At 42.2% G+C, this 23,389-nt stretch overlaps 1 protein-coding gene across 1 annotated transcript in view; it reads right to left on the reverse strand.

Annotated features, from left to right (window-relative positions):
- PPM1E (protein phosphatase, Mg2+/Mn2+ dependent 1E) overlaps positions 1 to 22,292 on the reverse strand; it is a 229,710-nt gene extending 207,418 nt beyond the window's left edge. The window contains exon 1 of the mRNA XM_050764678.1: positions 20,322 to 22,292. Coding sequence (XP_050620635.1) covers positions 20,322 to 20,818 — 497 coding nt within the window. The 5' untranslated portion in view covers positions 20,819 to 22,292. The remainder of the gene's footprint in view (positions 1 to 20,321) is intronic.
- Between the last annotated feature and the right edge of the window lie 1,097 nt (positions 22,293 to 23,389).

The raw sequence follows: 23,389 nt of genomic DNA on the forward strand, positions 1-23,389 counted from the left end.
TCAAATTCCTGGGCTCAAGCAATCCTCACAGCTTCGACCTCCCAAAGTGCATGAGCCACCATGTCTGACATTTTTTTTTTTTTAAAGTTAAATGACCATCTATTACCATCACAAACACCAAAAATGGCAGGCTAAAACAATTCTCTGAAATCCAATTTTTTTTTTTTTTTTTTTTTTTTTTTTTTTTTTTTTTGAGACGGAGTCTTGCTCTGTTGCCCAGACTGGAGTGCAGTGGCGCAATCTCGGCTCACTGCAAGCTCCGCCTCCCGGGTTCACGCCATTCTCCTGCCTCAGCCTCCCGAGTAGCTGGGACTACAGGCGCCCGCCACTGCGCCCGGCTAATTTTTTTCTATTTTTAGTAGAGACGGGGTTTCACCATGGTCTCGATCTCCTGACCTTGTGATCCGCCCGCCTCGGCCTCCCAAAGTGCTGGGATTACAGGCGTGAGCCACCGCGCCCGGCGAAATCCAATTATTTTTAAGAAATCTCAATATTATTACATATAGTCAGTAAAAGTAAGAATAGCATTAAAAACAATTTTTCTTTTTTTTTTTTTTTTTTTTGAGATGGAGTCTCGCTCTGTCGCCCGGGCTGGAGTGCAGTGGCTGGATCTCAGCTCACTGCAAGCTCTGCCTCCCGGGTTTACGCCATTCTCCTGCCTCAGCCCCCCGAGTAGCTGGGACTACAGGCGCCCGCCACCTCGCCCGGCTAGTTTTTTGTATTTTTTAGTAGAGACGGGGTTTCACTGTGTTAGCCAGGATGGTCTCGATCTCCTGACCTCGTGATCCGCCCGTCTCGGCCTCCCAAAGTGCTGGGATTACAGGCTTGAGCCACCGCGCCCAGCCTACAATGTTTCTTTTGGGGGCGGGGTGGGGGATGGAGTTTTCCTCTTGTCACCCAGGCTGGAGTGCAATGGCGTGATCTCAGCTCACTACAACATCTGCCTCCCTGGTTCAAGTGATTCTCCTGCTTCAGCCTCCTGAGTAGCTGGGATTTCAGGCATGCGTCACCACGCCCAGCTAATTTTTGCATTTTTAGTAGAGACAGGGTTTCACCATGTTGGCCAGGCTGGTCTCGAACTCCTGACCTCAAATGATCCGCCTGCCTCAGTCTCCCAAAGTGTTGTGATTACAGCCATGAGCCACCGCACCCAGCCAATTACCGACAATTTTTATTCAAAACAGATTCCCGGAACCCATAGAAATTTTTGTTCAGTAGGTGTGGGCAGGAGCACAGGAATTTGCATTTTTAACAAAACATTCGAGATAATTTTGATGTAGGTAATTCATGTTCAACACTTAAGAAACACTGCTCTAATAATTTAGTTTATAATATATGTGCTATGCTTTAATTCATTAAATATTAACTCAGTGCCTCATATGTACAAGGTTTAAGTGCTGTGGATCAAACATGAATTCGGCTTCAAGGAAGGTAGAATTTAATAAAAGAGATAAGAAATGCATATAAATGACTTACAATAAAAAGGAAGGAATTACCAAATGTCTTTTGGTACAATACTGGGGTAGTTCATGGGAGGGAATGATACTTCCACCTGACCTCAGGGAAATTCTTCTAGTGAGACATAGCATTTGAAATGAGTGTTAAAGCCTGTCTCTTTAGACTATAAGGATGGAAAAAATAAACTAATAAAAACTTATCTCACTGAATGATAAATGTATCCATGAACATCACCCCTTCAAACCCCTTCAAACTCAGAAAAGTTATTCTCTACCTCCTAAGCTTTATATGTTGATTTATGGGTCATGGTCTTGTGTAGTCCTGTATACTACTCAGCAGCTCAGTATGCTTCTATCTCTCCAGACATGTCCTTGAAAGGATCTGTTTTAGTACTTTTAGTACATTTATCCACTGTGTGATAAGGTCACACAGTGAATGCTGATAAACAGAAACATACCTATCCTTTTACAAATCTTTAGGAAGTAAATAGGATTTAAGCATAGTTGAAATGGGAACAGTTTAGGCCGTCTTCAAGTTCTAAAATATCCACACAGCTTGGCATCAGGTAGCATGATGAGAGAAATGATCAGGGGAAAAAAAAAGAGAGAGAGAGAGAGATTTTACAATTTAGAAGGCATTGTTCTAAAAGCCAAATAAAACAAACTACAGGGCGGAAGTTTTTAAGGCTCTTCTGCTTCCTGATTATGTTGTATGTTGTTTAACATGTGTGACATGTCTGTGACTTTTAGTTTAAAAATTCCAGTATCTTCCTAGAAATATAGCAAATACAGTCTACAGTGCCCAACAGTAACTGAATAAATGAATGAATGAATTACTTTCAGGTTATTCTCTGGTTTTCCTTGCAGGTTTACCCTCCTTTATTAAGAGAAATAAAAGTGAGACAAGTACCAAATGTGCTATGCTTTCTCATCTCCATGCCTTTGCACATGGTAATGTCTCTGGTGGAATGCTTTTCAGCTCCCTCTTCCTCTTGGCTAATTCTTATTGAGTCTTCTAAATCTAAGTTAAGTGTCCCCTTCCAAAATCCAATGGACTACTTTGACATCGGTGTCTCAGTGTCCCCATAAAATCCTCTGCATCGCTATATCTTTTTTTTTTTTTTTTTTTAGATGGAGTATCACTCTACCACCAGGCTGGAGTGCAGCAGCACGATCTCGGCTCACTGCAACCTCTGCCTCCCAGGTTCAAGCAATTCTCCTGCCTCGGTCTCCCGAGTAGCTGGGACTACAGGTGCACGCCACCACACCCAGCTAATTTTTGTATTTTTAGTAGAGACAGGGTTTCACCATATTGGCCAGGATGGTCATGATCTCTTGACCTTGTGATCTGCCCGCCTTGGCCTCCCAAAGTCCTGGGATTACAGGTGTGAGCCACTGCGCCCAGCCTGCATCGCTGTATCTTAACTCTAATCAGTATATTGTACAGAGGCAGCAAGATAACAAGCTTTGGAGTCAGACACATCTGAGTTCAAATTCTGATTCTAACACTTACTGTGTGACCTTGGACAAGTTACCTAATGTCTCTAAGAATTTCCTTACCTGAAAAACAGAGAATAACAGTGTGTAAGGTGCTCAATATATCACTTCATACATAATATTGAGTTAATAATAACATGCTCACATTATATTGTACTTGCTGGTTAAGTTGTCTGACTTTTTCTCTAAACCGCACACTTCTTGAGGAAAGAAACACATTTATCTCTGAATAAGTAGCATTTAGCACAGTGTCTGGCATATGGTAAGTACTTAATTTTTGATGAGTAAATAAATATTACTTCCATTATAAAAAATTAATTTGCCACTTGAAATTCGTTCTGTAATGAGGTGGAAAACAAGTGAATAAAAAAATAAACTCATTGATGTCAGTTTTTTTTTTTTTTTTTTTAAGAATACTGTCTGTTTTTTTTTTTTTTTTTTTTGAGATGGAGTCTCGCTCTGTGGCGCAGGCTGGAGTGCAGTGGCGCGATCTCGGCTCACTGTAAGCTCCACCTCCCGGGTTCACGCCATTCTCCTGTCTCAGCCTCCCGCGTAGTTGGGACTACAGGCGCCCGCCACCACGCCCTGACAATTTTTGTATTTTTAGTAGAGACGGGGTTTCAACATGTTAGCCAGGATGGTCTCAATCTACTGACCTCATGATCTGCCTGCCTCAGCTTCCCAAAGTGCTGGGATTACAGGCGTAAGCCACCGTGCCCGGCCCTTACTGTCTTTAATCATATATTTTTCTTTTCTTTTCTTTTCTTTTTTTTTTTTTTTTTTTGAGATGTAGTCTCGCTTTGTTGCCAGGCTGGAGTGCAATGGCGCGATCTCGTCTCACTGCAAGCTCCGCCTCCTGGGTTCGAGCGATTCTGCTGCCTCAGCCTCCCGAGTAGCTGGGACAACAGGCACCCACCACCACACCTGGCTAATTTTTGTATTTTTAGTAGAGACGGGGTTTCACCACATTGGCCAGGATGGTCTCAATCTCCCGACCGTGTGATCCACCCGCCTTGGCCTCCCAAAGTGCTGGGAGCCACCGTGCCTGATCTTACCATTTTTTTTTTTTAGAATTTACTTTTAACCATACATATTATGAAATGCCAAACAACTCAATACTTGCTTTGACATGGCTGATCATATATGCATAGAACTGCATACCTATAATTTTTTCATAGTATATATTAACCACAAAAATTACCAAGCCACACATAAGACTACCTTTATTTGACAACCACTTAGAAAAGTTACAGTAAAATAGCTGGGCATGGTGGCTCACGCCTGTAATCCCAGCACTTTGGGAGGCCGAGGCGGGCGGATCACAAGGTCAAGAGATTGAGACCATCCTGGCCAACATAGTGAAACCCCGTCTCTACTAAAAATACAAAAATCAGCTGGGCGTGGTGGCATGCACCTGTAGTCCCACCTACTTGGGAGACTGAGGCAGGAGAATCACTTGAACCCCGGAGGCAGAGGTTGCAGCATGCTGAGATTGCGCCACTGCACTCCAGCCTGGTGACAAAACGAGACTCCGTCTAATAAAAAAAAAAAAAGAAAAGTTACAGTAAAATAAAAAGCTTCTTAAAACCAAGGGAATTCTGAATACAGAAAGCTTAATTAAAAATCTTTTACAGTCCTTGGGGAAGTGAGAAAAAATTCAGTTTCATGGTTTGATAATTTTGACCTATGTAAGAACATAAAAATATCCTAATTACTTAATATAATATTTAATAGATTTTTCCATTGTGATGTTTAATTAGCTGGTTTGAACAACACCGAAGTACTAATTTTTGCTATTCATTTGTAAGGTCTCAATCTGAGAGAATGTTTTTATTTTATATTTGATAATCAATATATTTTACCTGTTTAATTTTAAAATGGGGTCTCACTATGTTGCCCAGGCTGGAGTGCAGTGGCTATTCACAGGTGCAGTCATAGCATATTACAGCCTTGATCTCCTGGGTTCAAGTGATCCTCTTGCTCCTCCTCTGGAGTAGCTGGAACTAAAGGAGTATGCTAACATGCCCAGCTCAATTATATTTTAATCTTCAATGTATTTTTTACAGGCCTGCACTAAAGCTAATATCATTAGTCTTATTTCCTCCTCTTTTCCTTCATAGCCAAGGATAGTTTTACTTTAATATTATACTTAAACATAAATTGGGTATTTTAATATATAAAATGGAATTCTGCCTCTGAAAGATAATCTTTACTTTGAGCCATTTTTTAATTCATTATGCAAAGGAATAATGATTTTACAATGAGGATTCCAAAACTATGTTACAGTATATGGATACAATGGTGAGAGTTATAATCCATGACTCTTATAGAATACAAGTGATCAGTGCTTTATGTCAATTTATAATCCACTGTTTTTTTTGTGTGTTTTTGTTTTGTTTTTATTTTTATTTTTATTTATTTATTTATTTTTTTTGAGACAGAGTCTCGCTCTGTCGCCCAGGCTGGAGTGCAGTGGCCCGATCTCAGCTCACTGCAAGCTCCGCCTCCTGGGTTCACGCCATTCTTCCGCCTCAGCCTCCCGAGTAGCTGGGACTACAGGCGCCCGCCACCTCGCCCGGCTAATTTTTTGTATTTTTTAGTAGAGACGGGGTTTCACCGTGTTAGCCAGCATGGTCTCAATCTCCTGACCTCCTGATCCGCCCATCTCGGCCTCCCAAAGTGCTGGGATTACAGGCTTGAGCCACCGCGCCCGGCCTTGTTTTGTTTTTAGATAGAGTTTTGCTCTGTTACCCAGGCCGGAGTGCAGTGGCACAATCTCAGTTCACTACAACGTCCACCTCTTGGGCTCAAGCAATTCTCCTGCCTCAACCTCCCGAATAGCTGGGACTACAAGTGTGTACCACCATGCCCATCTAATTTTTGTATTTTTAGTAGAGATGGGGTTTTGCCACGTTGGCCAGGCTGGTCTCGAACTCCTGACCTCAAGTGATCTGCCTGCCTGTCTCCCAAAGTGCTGGGATTACAGGCGTGAGCCACCACGCCCAGCCAATCCACTGCTTATATGACCCATATGTGTTTTATTGCTTCTAAAAGAGCAGATACTTAATATATGACATTAATACAGATTGCAAACTAAACAAAAATATTTCTTTTCATTTATGTATGTATTTTTTTAGACAAGGTCTGGCTGTGTCACTCAGGCTGGAGTGTAGTGGTGCAATCTTGATTCACTGCAACCTCCACCTCCCGGGCTCAGGGCAGCCTCCCGGGTTCAGATCATCCTCCCACCTCAGCCTCCCGAGTAGCTGGGACTACAGGCATGCACCGCCATGCCCAGCTAATTTTTGTATTTTTTTGTAAAGACAGGGTTTTGTCATGTTGCCCAGGTTGGTCTCAAACTTGGTAGCTCTAGCAATCCGCCGCCCACCTTGACCTCCCAAAGTGCTGGAATTACAGGCGGGAGCCACTGAGCCCAGTCTCTCTTTTTACTTAAAGGGAAAAAAAAAGATACAGGATTTCTTTCCAAAGGAGACATCTGTTGAGTAGATGACGGCTGCATTAGGAATTAAAATTATATAGAAGATAGGTATCTTCAGTTATTTAAATAATAGTGAAAATGAAAAATTTAAACAGATTGCAAGATTAGTCAAGTACTAAATGGAAAAAAATATCTCCAGGCATCTTAGTAAGTGAAAAATAATGTATTTTTAAATTTTTGCCATTGTTATAAGCCATATACCAAGTTGTGAACCATTTTTTTCAGTCTATTGTTTAAAGAATTTCTGGATTCTAAATTATGTTTTTAATAAACAGCAATAGGCTGGGCGCATTGGCTCACACCTGTAATCCCAGTACTTTGGGAGGCCGAGGCAGGCAGAACACCTGAGGTCGAGAGTTCAAGACCAGCCTGACCAACATGGAGAAACCCCATCTCTACTGAAAATACAAAATTAGCCAGGCATAGTGGCATATGCCTGTAATCTCAGCTACGTGGGAGGCTGAGGCAGGAGAATCGCTTGAACCCAGGAGGCAGAGGTTGTGGTGAGCTGATACTGTGCCATTGCACTCCAGCCTGGGCAACAAGAGTGAAACTCTGTCTCAAAAAATAAAATAAAATAAAAATAAAAATAAACAGCAATAATTGTTAACTTTTTCTTTTCTTTCATTAGAGATAAAGAGTTTAGAGAAATATTTGGTGCAAAACCCTTAGACGGCTCTTTATCTACAGGTAATGCCTGAACAAGATACTTTTTTGAGTGGAAGATAAAATAAAAATCCAACCACCCTATCCACCTCCAAAGGAAGGTTTATTCTAGTTAGTCAAGGAAGCGGATGCTCCTTGGAGAAGAAACAGCATCTACAAAGGCAGAAAGACAGGAAATAACATGATATCTTTAGAGAATCAGGGTAAGGGCCAGGCAAGGTAGCTCATACCTACAATCCTAGCACTTTGGGAGGCCAAGGTGGGTGGATCACTTGAGCCCAGGAATTTGAGACCAGCCTGGGTAACATAGGGAGACCCCATCTCTATTTAAAAAAATAGCAGGGCACAGTGGCTCATGCTTGTAGTCCTAGCACTTTCGGAGGCTGAGGTGGGCGGATCACTTGAGGCCAGGAGTTCGAGACCAGCCTGGCCAACATGGTAAAACCCTGTGTCTACTAAAAATACAAAATATTAGCTGGGCGTGGTGGCAGGCACCTATAATCCCAGCTACTTGGGAGGCTGAGGCAGGAGAATCGTTTGAACCTGGGAGGTGGAGGCTGCAGTGAGCCAAGATCACACCACTGCACTCCAGCCTGGGTAACAGAGTGAAACTCTGTCTATAAGTAAATAAATAGGTATAAATTTTAGACTGGGCATGGTGGCTCACGCCTGTAATCCCAACACTTTGGGAGGCCGAGGCAGGTGGATCACCTGAGGTCATGAGTTCAAGACCAGCCTGACCAACATGGAGAAACACCGTCTCTACTAAAAATACAAAATTAGCCTGGTGTGTTGGCATATGCCTGTAATCCCAGCTACTCGGGAGCCTGAGGCAGGAGAATCGCTTGAACCTGGGAGGCGGAGGTTGTGGTGAGCCAAGATCGTGCCATTGTACTCCAGCCTGAGCAATAAGAGCAAAACTCCATCTCTAAATAAATAAATAAATAAATAATTTATAGAAAGAACCACAGTGAGTTCAATAATGCTGGAAAATCCAGTGAAGCTAGATTAAAAGGAAAAAAGACCAGTGGCAGGGAAATTTGTTGGGAGGCTACTAAAGTAAGCAAGGCAAGAAGTGATAAAAGCCTGAGCTAAGCAAATGGCAGTAATCAAAATTCAATTTCTACATTTGCATTGAAATTTTTCCCTGTAGGAAATGTTTGTAATGTAGCATAAGAATCATAAAATGAACATCATAATTATAATCTCTCAAGTCTGACTGCCTAGTCTTAATGTCCTGGTGACACTGCTGATGGTGAAAACTTGTTCTTTAAACAATTCTATGTGCCTCAGCTTTTTCATCTGCAAAACAGGTTAATGATAAAAATCTTTATCATATATTTTTATGGTGATTAAAAGAGGTAATAAATATAAAACAATGCCTAAACAAGTTTATATAGTTTAGTACAATATAGTACACAGCAGCAAGAGAAACAGGAACAGTTATCTACTATTCATACTTGTACAATTGTTATTTTGAGTGTAGACAATGCTGACCTTCTGCAAGTTTACATCGTTAACTACCACAGAAAGATATTTATCAATCCAAGATCAGAAAATACCCTGGGCAAAGGGTTTTTATTATAGATGCAAAACTGTTTTTGTTTTAAAACACTGAAAATTTTTTCTAGATGTATAGTTAACTTCCACGTGACTCCGAAAAAGTTGAAAATATTTTTGTTTCTGTGATTATATATAAGTATATTGTGAATAATAGGACCAATATCTTTCCAAGTAATAAACGAAACTATTTATAAGCTGCCTTAAACCAGTTTGAACTAATAAATATTCAGAGTTGCCAGAAATCAAATCCCAGAACTTAAGAGATCATTCCTTTTGCAAAATCAGTGATAGCTTAATTTAATGATTGTCATCTCATATTTATGTAATAACATGTTAGAGTCCATAAAGAACGTGTTTACAACCTAATTATTGCCCTTTAGCATTTTAGCCTTTTAGTATTTTTACTATGTGTGTGTATATAGATACACGCATACACACAAATATATATACATATATTATTTTTTTCTAAAAACACATATCACCTTAAGGACTTATATTTTATTTTTTGTTTGTTTTTCTTATGCAGAGGTGGAGGTTAGCTACAATATACTTCTCAAAAAAAAAAAAAAAACAGGCTTATTAGTATTTTAGTTTTTGTATTTAGATTCACAACATAGAAAAAATGTGAATAAGAAATTACAGGCCGGGCACAGTGGCTCACGCCTGTAATCCCAGCACTTTGGGAGGCTGAGGTGGGCAGAACATGAGGTCGGGAGTTTGAGACCAGCCTGACCAACATGGTGAAACCCTGTCTCTACTAAAAATACAAAAATTAGCCAGGCGTGGTGGCTCAGATCTGTAATCCAAGCTACTCAGGAGGCTGAGTCAGGAGAATCACTTGAACCTGGGAGGCGGAGGTTGCAGTGAGCCAAGATCGTGCCACTGCACTTCAGCCTGGGCAGCAGAGTGAGACTCCATCTCAAAAACAAAAACAAAACAGAAATTACAAAAATAGGCTGGGTGCAGTGGTTCGTGCCTGTAATCTCAGCACTTTGGGAGGCCAAGGCGGGTGGATGACATGAGGTCAGGAGTTCTAGACCAGCCTGGCCAACATGGTGAAACTTCGCTTCTACTAAAACACAAAAATTAGCCAGGCATGGTAGCGCACACCTGTAATCCCAGCTACATGGGAGGCTGAGGCGGGAGGATCACTTGAACTTGGGAGGTGGAGGTTGCAGTGAGCCGAGATTGGGCCACTGCACTCCAGCCTGGGTAACAGGATATTCCATCTCGGGGAAAAAAAAAAAAAAGAAATTACAAAAATATCAAAAACCAGAGGTTGTCCTTTGTGGTAAAGAGCAGTTTAAATACTTTAATCCATAAAAGACGATAATAGTAATGTTTCTATAGTTATCTTAAAAATCATTATGGAATCAAGTCACCAGGAAAAAAACTATCTTTGATACTTCTAACCAGGCAATTATTGTTTTGGTTCTTTTTCTTTCTTAAACTACGGTAGGTAGTAATGAACCAGTCTTTCTCAGAGCTGTACACCAGAGAGTATTAAGTGAAAATATACATGAAAAATTAAGGATACTCTCAATCTTTTAAACAGTTCATTACTCTTCATATCGTATTATTCTTCAAACTTGTCAGTCATTGTTCACAATATTCTCAAATAATTCACATGAGGATACTCTTTTAAATCCATGAAAAATGGCCAGGCGTGGTGTCTCACACCTGTAATTCCAGCACTTTGGGAGGTCAAGGCAGGAGGATCACAAGGTCAAGAGTTCGAGACCATCCTGGGCAACATGGTGAAAACCTGTCTCTACTAAAAATACAAAAATTAGTTGGGCATGGTGACACATGCCTGTAATCCCAGCTACTCAGGAGACTGAGGCAAAAGGATCACTTGAACCCGGAAGTGGGAGGTTGCAGTGAGCAGAGATCGTGTCACTGCACTCCAGCTTGGTGATAGAGCGAGACTCTGTCTCAAAAAAAAAAAAAAAAAAAAGTTCATTACAAAGTTTTGGAATGCTAATCAGTAATAAGAATTGCAAACATTTCTATAGCTAATTGAAAATGTTAACAAAGCAAAACAAATGCACAAACAAAAACATAAAATAAGAAGCCAACCTAAAGGGATGTGGGAATGGAATACTTTCTTCTCTTTCTTCCCTTATCCTCTACCTTTCATGGGAGAGCAGAAAAGGAAAATAATAATAAAGAGAAAGAAGATGATGAGAATAGGCCTATAAAAACCTGGAAAGAAAACAACCAGTAGGCTGGGCGTGGTGGCTCACACCTGCAATTCTAGCACTTTGGGAGGCTGAGGTGGACAGATCACTTAAGGCCAGGAGTTCAAAACCAGCCTGGCTAACACAGTGAACCTTCATCTCTACAAAAAAATAGAAAAATTAGCCGAGCATGGTGGCATGTGCTTGTAGTCCCAGCGACTCGGGAGCCTGGGAAGTCAAGGATGCAATGAGCCATGATTGAGCCACTGCATTCCAGCCCGGGTGACAGAGCAAGAGTCTGTTTCAAAAACAAACAAAAAAAAACAAAATAGAAGAAACTAGCCATGCATGACAGCACACACCTGTAGTGCCAGCTACTTGAAAGGCTGAGGCAGGACGACCCCTTGAGCCCAGAAGTTTGAGGCTGCAGTGAGCTGTGTTCACACCACTGCACTCCAGCCTGGGCAACAGGCTGGCTCCCAAAGTGCTGGGACTATAGGGGTGAGGCACTGTGCCCAGCTAAGTGGCTCTGATGTCAATATGAAATGCCAGTCTCTGATGTAATAATGAAATGTTGTATTTCCTCATTAATTTTAAATATTAATTAAAAATTGTTAGATATGTGTTATGGAATTAAAGTTTTTGTTGTTGTAATTGTGGTTTTCTTAAAAAATAGCAAATCTAAACCTAAATTGTTTGTTGTGGTAGCCATTAGCCCCATATAATTATTAAGTATTTGAAATGTGATACACCAAATTGGGATGTCCTGTAAGTGTAAAGTACATACAGGATTTTAAAAACTTGGTATAAAAATATAAAATATTTTATTAATAATATTTTAGGCCGGGCGTGGTGGCTCAGGCCTGTAATCCCAGCACTTTGGGAGGCTGAGACGGGCGGATCACGAGGTCAGGAGATCGCGACCATCCTGGCTAACACGGTGAAACCCCGTCTCTACTAAAAAAAAAATTACAAAAAACTAGCCGGGCGAGGTGGCGGGCGCCTGTAGTCTCAGCTACTCGGGAGGCTGAGGCAGGAGAATGGTGTGAACCCGGGAGGCGGAGCTTGCAGTGAGCTGAGATCCGGCCACTGCACTCCAGCCTGGGTGACAGAGCGAGACTCTGTCTCAAAAAAAAAAAAAAAAAAAAAAAAAAAAAAAAAAAAAAAAAAAAAAAAAAAATTTTAATATGGATTATATGTTGCAATAATAATATTTTGGATATATTGCGTTAAAATACATTTTAAAATTAAATTAACCTGTTTCTTTTTAATTTTAAAAAGGTGGTTAACAGAAAATTTTAAACTATATGTGGCTCATATTATATTCCTACTGGACTTTAGGCAGTTTAGACCTTTAGGCAGTTTCCCCTCTTCTAAAATGCCCTAAATCAAGATTACACTCAGCTATAAGCATTCTTTCCTACATGGTTCAGTAGCAATAATGGCACACAACTGGGTTAAAATACAAGCTTCACAGTATGGCAGTTCAAATGGTAGCAAGAACTTAGAGGAACCAGACTCCTCATACAGTACTGCTGGACAAAACAATCTGGCAATGCCTAATAAATTTAAAATGTACTTATATCAATCTGACATTTCCACTTCTAGAAACATATCCAAGAAACCTATGAACATACGCACAAGGAGACATGTCCAAACTAGCATTATCTGTAGGGCAGAGGCCACCAAGCCACCCACCAAGATTTTGTACTCTTTTTCCACAATGTAGAGTTGTTTCTTGGAATTAACTGCCAAGTCAGCAATTCATTTCCCAGCCCCCTTTTTTAGGAAATGTAGGTCCCAGGTTGTGTCATATGACTTGAATTATAGCCAATGGAAAATGAACAGAAGTGATATATGCTACTTCTAAGGACTGGCCCTTAAAAACCTCCAAACACCATTCTCCACTCTCTTATGTTCACTGGATGAATGTTGATACCTAGAGCAACGTTGGAAACCACAGGTTAAAAATGACAGAGTCTCCATCAGCCTGGGTTCCTTAATGACTTCACAGAACACAGCTCCTCCTTCTCCACTGAAGGAACTCTATATGGGCAAGAAATAAACTATAATTATGTTAAGCCTTTGAGATTTTGGGATGTATCCATTAGAGCAGTCAGTATTAACTTAATATACGTGTAAAAATTAAAAACAGCCAGGCGCAGTGGCTCAAGCCTGTAATCCCAGCACTTTGGGAGGCTGAGGCGGGCGGATCACGAGGTCAGGAGATCAAGACCATCCTGGCTAACACAGTGAAACCCTGTCTCTACTAAAAAATACAAAAAATTAGCCGGGTGTGGTGGTGGGCACCTGTAGTCCCAGCTACGCAGGAGGCTGAGGCAGGAGAATGGCGTGAACCTGGGAAGTGGAGCTTGCAGTGAGCCGAGATCACACCACTGCACTCCAGTCTGGGCAAGAGAGCGAGACTCCGTCTCAAAAATAAAATAAATAAATAAATACAAAAAAATAAAAATAAAAAATAAAATAAAAAAAATTAAAAACAACTGACATGTCCATCAATAGGAGATTGGATAAATCATAGTATAATCATACTATAGAATGATATATAGTAGCTACAATGAAAGAACTAGATCTACATCTATCAACATGAGTTTTGTTTTTAAGTTTAACCTCAAAATAGCTAGTTACCAAAACCAATTTTTAAAACACATATGTTGACCATACAAATTAATATGTAATAAGTAAGGGTGGGAGAATTATAAGCTCTTAACTTTTATGTTTCTTACACTTGCATTATCAATATTATGTTTAACCCATGATTTTGTCATAGAAACTTTTTTTTTTAAACAAGGTCTCACTCTGTTACCCAGGCTGGAGTGCAGTGACATGATCATGGTTCACTGCAACCTCAACCTCCTGGGCTCAAGCAGTCCTCCCATCTCAGCCTCCTGAGTAGCTGAGCTAAGTTTTATACTTTATTTGTAAAGATGAGGTTTTGTCATGTTGCCCAGTCTGGTCTCAAACTCCAAGACTCAAGCAATCTGCCTGCCTCAGCCTCCCAAAGTGCTGGGGTTAGAGGAATGAGTCACCAAGCCTGGCCATCTTCACAGGAACTTTTAAAGCCAATTTTCCATTTCATGAGGGTTAATTTTGTTAAAACCGCAAAATATAATCCATAAATCCATTACTCAGGTACAGATAAACTATAATAATAATGGCCTAAAAATTGGAGAAAGGATGCCACAGTCAACCCCCATGAGCTGTGGAATTTGCACTCCCTCAGAATACCTCACTTACTATGCTTCACATGAAATCAGTCATCATACAGAACAAGTTGCCAATCTCAATAAATATGTCAAATATTAATAGCACTTAATTTCATATGTTATATACAAATAAACAGATTCTAAAGTTTTCTTCCTTTGCCCCAATGAAGTATTTTAGGTGCAATTCACTTTGGAGACCTCTGGTCTAGTGACAAGAGATATAAATATTTGTTGACAAAAAATAATAAAATAAACCAAGTACTTCCAAGAAGAATGGCATTGGGTATTACGGAAAGGAACACAGAAGGGACCCCTAACTCATTATGAGTGTGAGGACGGTAAACAAAGGCTTCCTCAAGGAAGAGTGTTAAACAGAGAACTAAAAAATGGGTAAGAGATTGGATTGTGTTGGGAGTGGCTTTTGGGGGAACACAGTATTCCAAGCAGAGGGAAAAATATACTATGTGCAAAGGTACAGAGGCAAAAGAGAACACAATACATTCAAACAAATACATTCGTTTAATATAGCTGAAGTGGAGTTTCTGGAGGAGTAGAATTGGGATGAAGTGGGTGGATAGTGATTCCAGAAATAAGATTAATGAAGTAAGATTATAAGTCCTTACTTTTGGATTTTATCTAGAGGGCAAAGGAGAGATAGGTGATGAAGGACATGTAGTAAAAAATTTAACCTTGTCCAAAGAGAGGTCCAGATGTTGCCTCCAGCTCCTGGGAGGTAGCCTCTAAACCCCTGGAATTTCTGGAGTAATATGAGTACTCTTACTATTCATGATGGGTCTCTTGAACCACATAGTATGAGCCTAACCTCTGGAGAGGGTAGACTGGAAACTGAGTTCAACCATGCAATCAATCAATAAATCTCAATGAAAACTCTGCTGAGGTAAGAGGATCATTTGAGCCAGGAGTTTGAATCCAGTGTAGGCAATACAGTGAGACCCCATCTCTTTAAAAAACAAAACACAAACTCTATACACACCAAAGTTTAGGTGAATTTCTTGGGTGGGCAATACCCTGTATATATTTCCATACATCCATACATTCATGCTGGGAGGGTATGGAAGGTATGTTCCCTGAGAAAAATGGAAGTTTCATATCTCCAACAACTCTCTTCGACTATACCCTAGGCATCTTTCTTCCTTTGGTTCTAATTTGTAGCTTGTCTTTGTAATGAACTGTATCCCTAAGTATAATAGCTTTCAGTGACTTCTATGAGTTTTTCTAGTGCATTACTGAATCTGAGGATGGTTTGGGGAAACCCCCAAACAGGAAGTTGATGTCAGAAGGGAGGATGGTCTTGTGTAGCCTCTTCATTTGAAATTTGTAGTTGCAGGCCGGGCGCGGTGGCTCAAGCCTGTAATCCCAGCACTTTGGGAGGCCGAGACGGGCGGATCACGAGGTCAGGAGATCGAGACCATCCTGGCTAACATGGTGAAACGCCGTCTCTACTAAAACATACAAAAAACTAGCCGGGCGAGGTGGCGGGCGCCTGTAGTCCCAGCTACGCGGGAGGCTGAGCCAGGAGAATGGCGTGAACCTGGGAGGCGGAGCTTGCAGTGAGCTGAGATCCGGCCACTGCACTCTAGCCTGGGTGACAAAGCAAGACTCCGTCTCAAAAAAAAAAAAAAAAAAAAAGAAAAAAAGAAATTTATAGTTGCACCCTAACCCCTTACAATAGGATCAGAAGTCTTGGGCAGACTTGGCAGTATGGAAGACTGTGCCCTTAACCTTACAGTTTGGCTAACTCTGGGTAAAGGGTAAAAATGTTTAACCAGTGTGACAATTAAGCATTTTGTCTACACTGGGGAAAATATATTGCAGAAGGGTAAGACTGGCAAGAGACGACAATGACAGTGGGAATGGAGAAAGACATATTTAAGAGATATTTACAAGGTAGAATTAACAAGATTTGACTGAATGTGAGAGATGAAAGGAGAAGTCAGGGATGGACCTACCAGAAAGAGTATCAGGTTTTAGTTTTGTTTGTTTTGGGGGCAGTAAAGAGGGTTGGAGGACGGAATTCTGTTTTAGACAGTTTAATCTGAGGAAATTTTGACATCTAGGTAAAGCTGTTCCAGCAATCAAAGCAAGGATGAAGATAGAGTCAGGAGCCTTTAGCATAACTACAATAACTGAAGTCATGTGAGAGACTGATATTGACTAGGGACAAATAAGTCAACCAGACAAGAGAAGGTCAAGGACAGAACACCAACATTAAAGGGGTAGGCAGAATATTAAAAGCTCACAGAGAAGAAGTGGGGTAGCCTGAGAAGCAGGAGAAAAACCTGGAAAGCATGATTAACAATGAGTGGTATTTTTCCTCTTTTTGCTTATTTTAATGTTCTCCACTCCTTTATTTAAATGTGAATGTTTATTATTTTTGAATGAGAAAAAATGTGCAATTTAAAAATAGGTATTATATAACATGCATCCATATATTTTCCCATTTATATATTTGTAAATTAGATAAAGTTTAATGATTTTCTGACCTAATCCAAAGTCATTAATGATTCACACAATTCAATGTAACTGAATTATTAGCCTCTATAACCAGCGATTTTCTTTTCCAAGACATGTTTAAAGTGTCCACCCTCATTATTACTGCAAGCCATCTGGAACTACTTAACTTTGCCAGACTCTTGGGATACTGGTTTCCCCCTTGGGAAATCCAACTCAGACTAAATGAATAACTGAGGAAACAACTGTTCTGAAAATATGATGACAATATAGCTCTAATAACGACTTCATCTTCGTCTCATAGTCTACTGGTAAAAAATGGAAAGAAAAAAGACTTCAGGGCCGGGCGCAGTGGCTCACACCTGTAATCCCAGCACTTTGGGAGGCCAAGGCGGCTGGATCACAAGGACAGAAGATCGAGACCATCCTGGCTAACATGGTGAAATCCTGTCTCTACTAAAAATACAAAAAATTAGCCGGGCGTGGTGGCGGGCGCCTGTAGTCCCAGCTACTGGGGAGGCTGAGGCAGGAGAATGGCGTGAACCCAGGAGGCAGAGCTTGCAGTGAGCTGAGATCAAGCCACTGCACTCCAGCCTGGATGACAGGACGAGATTCTGTCTCAAAAAAAAAAAGACTTCAGAATATTTGTTTCTTCTGGATTAAAACAAATATGTTATCTCTAGTATTGTACAGAGAAATTAAATACAAAATATTGTCCTATATAAACTAGACAGATAGCCCTATATTCACATCTCCTGTAAGATCAGTTATACCCTTATTTACAAATTATCTCAAAGTTATAAAATCTCTTGCTTCCACCTTTTCAAAGGACAGTCTCTCCTTAACCTCAGAAATTCTCAGATTGTCATTGAAATTATTTTAATCTCTTGGGGGATTTAAATTTGGAGAAAGGAGTAAAACATAGGTACCTTTTTTTTTTTTTTTTGAGACAAAGTCTCACTGTCACCCAGGCTGGAGTACAGTGGCTCACTGCAGCCTCAACCTCCTGTGCTCAGGCAAGCCTCCCACTTCAGCTCCCCAAGTAGCTGGGACTACAGGTGCATGCCACCATGCCCAGCTAAATGTGTTTTTATTTTTTATTTTATTTTGGTGGGGGAGTGGAAGGTAGGGGGACAAGGTCTTGTTCTGTCACCCAGGCTGGAATGGACAGCAGTAGGATCTTGGCTCACTGCAACCTCCGCCTCCTGGGTTCAAGCGATTGTTGTGGCTCAGCCTTTTGAGTAGCTGGGATTACAGGCATGCACCACCAGGTCCAGCTAATTTTTGTGTTTTTAGTAGAGACAGGGTTTTGCCATGTTGGACAGGCTGGTCTCAAACAGGTGATCGGCCCGCCTCAGCCTCCCAAACTGCTAGGATTACAGGCATAAGCCACCGCGTCCAGCAAAAACTCTTTTTTTTAACCTGTTAAAGACCTTAAAGATACTTTACATGAACAAGCCAACCATTTTATATCTAAATAAAAATACATTAACAGCGTCTGTACAAAACACAATATAAATGATGAAATCTCTGATTTAAGGTGAAATGTTTTCCAACTTTAATTTTGCTAGTTTTATTTCAAATCCAAACTTCTGTTCTCAACTAGATGGCCATTTTATCATTTCAGTTTTTTCTAGTTTATACCTATATCAAAATTATCTTGCTTTTTTTTTTTTTTTTTTTTTTTTGAGACAGAGTCTCGCTGTGTCACCCAGGCTGGAGTGCACTGGCTCAATCTAGGCTCACTGCAACCTCCACCTCTCCGGTTCAAGCGATTCTCATACCTCAGCCTCCTGAGTAGCTGGGATTACAGGTGCGCGACACCACGCCCAGCTAATTTTTGTATTTTCAGTAGAGACGCAGTTTCACCATGTTGGTCAGGCTGGTCTCGAACTCTTGACCTCATGATCTGCCACTTCGGCCTCCCAAAAAGCTGGAATTACAGGAGTGAGCTACCGCTCCGGCCACTTACCCCTTCTATATGAAAAAACACGTATCCCCTTGCCACCATCTTTAAATTTAAGTTTCATTAAAAACAAAACAAAACAAAACCTTCTTACATGGCAAATGTTCAGGGTTGTACTAAACTAATGACCTTATTTGGACATTCTCTAAAGTTTGCATTGTGTTTAATTCTGCAAACTGCATTTGTAAAGGTAAGAATTAACTGTCAAGATAGAGCTAGTCTGCTGCTAAGATAAATTCCTTTAATAAACATTTCCATTTTATTTTAAGCAGGAAGCTTTATCTTTAAATAGTGTAAAAAATTACATCTCAGAAGCCCTTTTCTATGATAGTTTACAAAGACCAGATATACTCTAAAATGTTAATACTGTTTATCTCTGGGTGGTGGTATTACACGCCATTTTATATTTTACGTTTCTCAAAAAGCATTATTACCTTTCTAATTGAAGGTAAAACTGTAATTGAACAGTATTTAGAAATTAAATTTTAGATACCTTATATTCTGAGACATCAACACAGTCCATTTCTATAGAAGATTTGTTAAATGATTTTCCCCTATTGATAAACTGCTGCTTTAACAGGAGAATGATTTGATCAGGTGTCTATTAGCTTGGATGAAGACAAAACAGGTTTATTTTCCAGGCCCTTCTTTTATTTAGGCTTTTGAGAAAATCCCAAAAGTGAGTTTGAACTTAATTACAGTGAATCTTGCAGTAGTAAACTTTCTGGGTGGCCAGAGTAACACCTTTCATTACAACTATCAGCTGAATGGCAAAAGACTTCTCAGGTTTACCAATGTTTTCAGAGACTTACTAGTATTCTCCTCTGTCATTATTTAACAATTCCATTAAAAAACGCAATTGTAAACCGTTTCTATTTCAGGCCTATAAAAACCAGAACTGGGATGAAAGGCAAAGCCTTGACCTTTCTATTTTAGACTTTCATCTGTGTAGCTAAGCCATCTGCTTTCTCCCCACCCCACCCCATCTACTTAATGGACTGAAAATACTGCACCTAATTGCAGTTTAATCAAAACAGCCTGACTTTTCCACTTTAATGAATTACGGCTCTTTCACCCGAAGGCTCGCTTGCAAAATTTTGCTTACCCTTCCCTCTCAACTCCTTCCCACCTCCCTCAATTATGAAATGTCAAATGTCTAAACTAAGAGACTAGGCTCCCCTGTATGGAAACATCTAAAAAGCCCTTCGCTTTCAACATTGAGCACCTGACGGAAAATCTACTCCAGTCTCTCATCTGGATATGGGGCCGGGAAAATCATCATTGTTGTTGCAGTTACGCAGGAGGCACCTCGCGCAGCTCAGACTAGAAAGGAGTCGCGTCTCTGCCGCCAAACAACAAGGCACTCTGCCCGGGAAAAGACAGACTGGGGTGGGAGGAAACCTCCGGGAGAAAGAAGGGAGCTGGGAAGAAGAGGGAGCTCAAGCCTGGGAGGAAGGACCTTTCCAGTCAGGAAAGGGAAAGGTTGTGTGAAGTGGAGCTAGACGCTGGGGGCCGAGGTGAAGGGGGATGAGGGGCCCGGGCCCAGCGGGAAGGCGCGGGGGCTCAGGAGAGCGGCTCCAGGGCCAGGCAGGAGGCGTGGGGGCCGAGGCGGGCGTGGGCAGCTCTCAGCCGACCGCCCGGGTCCGAGCAGCGGGGGCGCTTTTAGCGGCGGCGGGCGCGGGTGCGGGGGAGACAAGCAGAAAAGAGAGCAGTTAGAGGGGCCGAGGGAGCCGCGTCCGAGGCCGGCGCGGTGGGGACCGCGGGCCCACCCCCAGCCGAGCCCAGCTACTTAACTATTTGTAGAGCTGCTGCAGGCACAGGTCCAGGCTCTCGCCCTCCACCTCCTCGCGGGTGATGCGCTCTGACAGCGGCCGCGGGAGCGGGGGCAAAGGCGGTAGCTGGGGCTGCGGCGGCGGCGGCGGCACGGCCGAGTGCCCCGGGGCTGCCGCCGCCGTCGCCGCTGCCTCCTCCTCCACCTCACCCTCAACCGCCGCCACCGCCTCCTCTTCCACCGCTTCCTCCTCGGGCTCCGGGTCTTGCTCCTGGTCCCCCTCTTCCGTCGCGGCTACCGTGGCCGCCTCCTCCCCGGGTTCCTCTACCGAAGCCTCGGCCGCCTCAGCTTCTACCAGTTCAGGTTCGGGCTCAGGCTCGGACTCGGGTTCGGGTTCGGGTTCGGGTTCGGGTTCGGGTTCCGGCTCCGGCTCGCCGCCGCCGCACGGTCCGCGAAACTCGCCCAGGAATAGCTCCAGGAAGCGCCGGTAAGTTTTCTCCTCAGGGATGCAGCCGGCCATCGCTGCTCATGCCCCGGGACAGACCGGGAAAGGGGTTGGGGAAAGCTCAGGAAGGGTAAGGGGCTGCTTTTGAGCCTCGGGCTCCTGCAAGGGCGGTTAACGGCCGCACCGGCACGAGCGATCAGCACTAGGTTGCCTGGAGAGGGCTCCCGCAAGCGTGCGCGCCGCCGAGCACGGACGTGCGCGGCCCGGGGGTGGAGCGCGCCGCCCCTCTCGGATCTGGAGGGAAAGTTGGTGGCGGGCGCGCGCAGGGTCCAGCGGCGGCCCACCCTTTATTCCTACCGAGAGCTCAGCCCACGCTGCCTAGAGACTGTCGCCATGGCAACCGGTTCTAATTAAGCATTGCAGGGTCCCTCCCGTCGAGTCCGCGGAGTCGAAAGGACACTCCACTCGCCCGCTCTCCAACTCTGAATGTCTTTATTGGCTGGATACCCTACCCTCACGTGGTTAAGAGTGAGCTAAGACATCTCCAAGTCTAGCTGTTGGTTCCCACTTGGGTTGCTTGGATCCCAGTTGGATGTACTTCCGTTTCCTTATCTGTTCCTTGCCTTAGCGTATGTTTTGAAAGACACCACACTGTGAACACCTTTCGTTGTAGACAGTCTTTGAATAAGTAGTTTTCGGGTAGAGGGAGCCTCAAATACCTACCAAGTGATAAGTTCCTTTGCATACGTTCTCTCACTTGATTCTGTGAAGAAAGTGGTGTTACTCTCATTTCTTAAAAGGGAACTGAAAATTATGATATTAATAGTAATTTACTTGTTTCAAGCTCTCCAAACTTCCAGCCTTGGCGTTGGAGAACTCAGGTCGTTAGTCGCTAAAGCTTTCTGAAAGTGCATTTTTCCTTAACTCTGTCTCTAGAGATTCAACAGTGCAATTGTCTGTATAACACCTTATTTCTACTGGGCTAGTTTACACATGGATTTCACCCCTTTAATCCTTACCACAGTTCCTTGAGGTATAGGACATTACCGTTATGATTCCTTTTTTTTTTTTTTTTTTTTTAAGACAGTCTCGCTCTTGTCACCCGGGCTGTAGTGCAGTGGCGCGATCTCAGCTCACTGCAACCTCTACCTCCTGAGTTCAAGCGATTCTCCTGCGTCAGCCTCCCAAGTAGCTGGGATTACAGGCGCCTGCCACCACCCCCGGTTAACTTTTGTATTTTTAGTAGAGACGGAGTTTCACCATATTGGCCAGGCTGGTCTCAAACTCCTGACCTCAGGTGATCTGCCCGCCTCAGCCTCCCAAAGTGCTGAGATTACAGGCGTGACCCACCACACCGGCCAATTATTCCATTTTATAGGTGAGAAAACTGAGCCTTAAAGACATGGTGACTTTGCTCAAGGTCACATGCAAGTGATGCAACAAGGACTCAATCCAGGTCTTTTCACTGGATTCACCCACTTCAATGGATTTTACCCATTAGTTTTCAGGTAACCAAGACTCCCCTCTTTAGTCTCTGCATAATGCATATTATACTTTTTTATATATTATGTTTTTGTTTTTGTTTTTTTTTTTTTTTGAGACGGAGTTTCACTCTTGTTGCCCAGGCTGTAGTGCAATGGCACAATCTTGGCTAACTGCAACCTCTGCCTCCTGGGTTCAAGCGATTCTACTGTCTCACCCTCCCGAGTAGCTGGGATTACAGGCGTGTGCCACCACGCCTGGCTAATTTTTTTGTCTTTTTAGTAGTGACACGGTTTCACCATGTTGGTCAGGTTGATCTCGAACTCCTGACCTCAGATGATCCGCCTGCCTCGGCCTCCCAAAGTGCTGGGATTACAGGCATGAGCCACTGTGCCCAGCCAATAATATGTACTTTTTCTACATTTTGTTTGCTCTTCTTCTCCATCCCCCCAAGTCTCTTTTTTTCTTTCTTGGGTTGGAATTGAAATGACTTTAAGTGATTCTAATTTTCTTACCAAACTACACACAAACCTATTATTTTTAAGCCTTACTGAGGGAGTGGGAGAGAAAGAAGCTGTGTTGTTATACAGCTGTATAGATGATAGCATCATTACTGCAAACTGCCATGTCCATGGCAACATATAATTCAGTAAAAACATAGTGATTCTTTCTCTACTTTGAAAAACATGTTCTCACAAATTATCCACCCCATCCTCTCCATGTATTGCTTCTGGGTTTCAGTTGGATTTAGGGTCTGAAATATTGTTTCTAGTTATTAATGGCAGAAGAGGGAGTCTCTCTGCCAACTGTTTTCATATAATACTGTATTCTAAATCCCTGACCTGATACTGTTATTTTAAGATTAAGTGGGTTGAGCTCACTGATGTACATTATGGCATCATGTAAAACAGAGTTCCTCTCCTAGTTTGAGATTAAATAATACATGATAGAAAGAATATAGTAATTGCCTTGAGTCCTCTATATTTTTTTCCCAAAGATAAATGGAAAGATCCAATAAATCTGTTTCCAGAAATGCTGAATGTATTTATATGTGTTTTGTTTAAAACATAACCAGTGTAGAGCAACTTCTCTATGAGGTGCCAAGAAAGTCTTTAAACTCCTCATTTGTCTTTGTTTTCAATCCACCTGTTCATTTCCATTTCA

This window comes from Macaca thibetana, chromosome 16, assembly GCF_024542745.1.
Source record: "Macaca thibetana thibetana isolate TM-01 chromosome 16, ASM2454274v1, whole genome shotgun sequence".
NCBI classification, from domain to species: Eukaryota; Metazoa; Chordata; class Mammalia; order Primates; family Cercopithecidae; genus Macaca; species Macaca thibetana.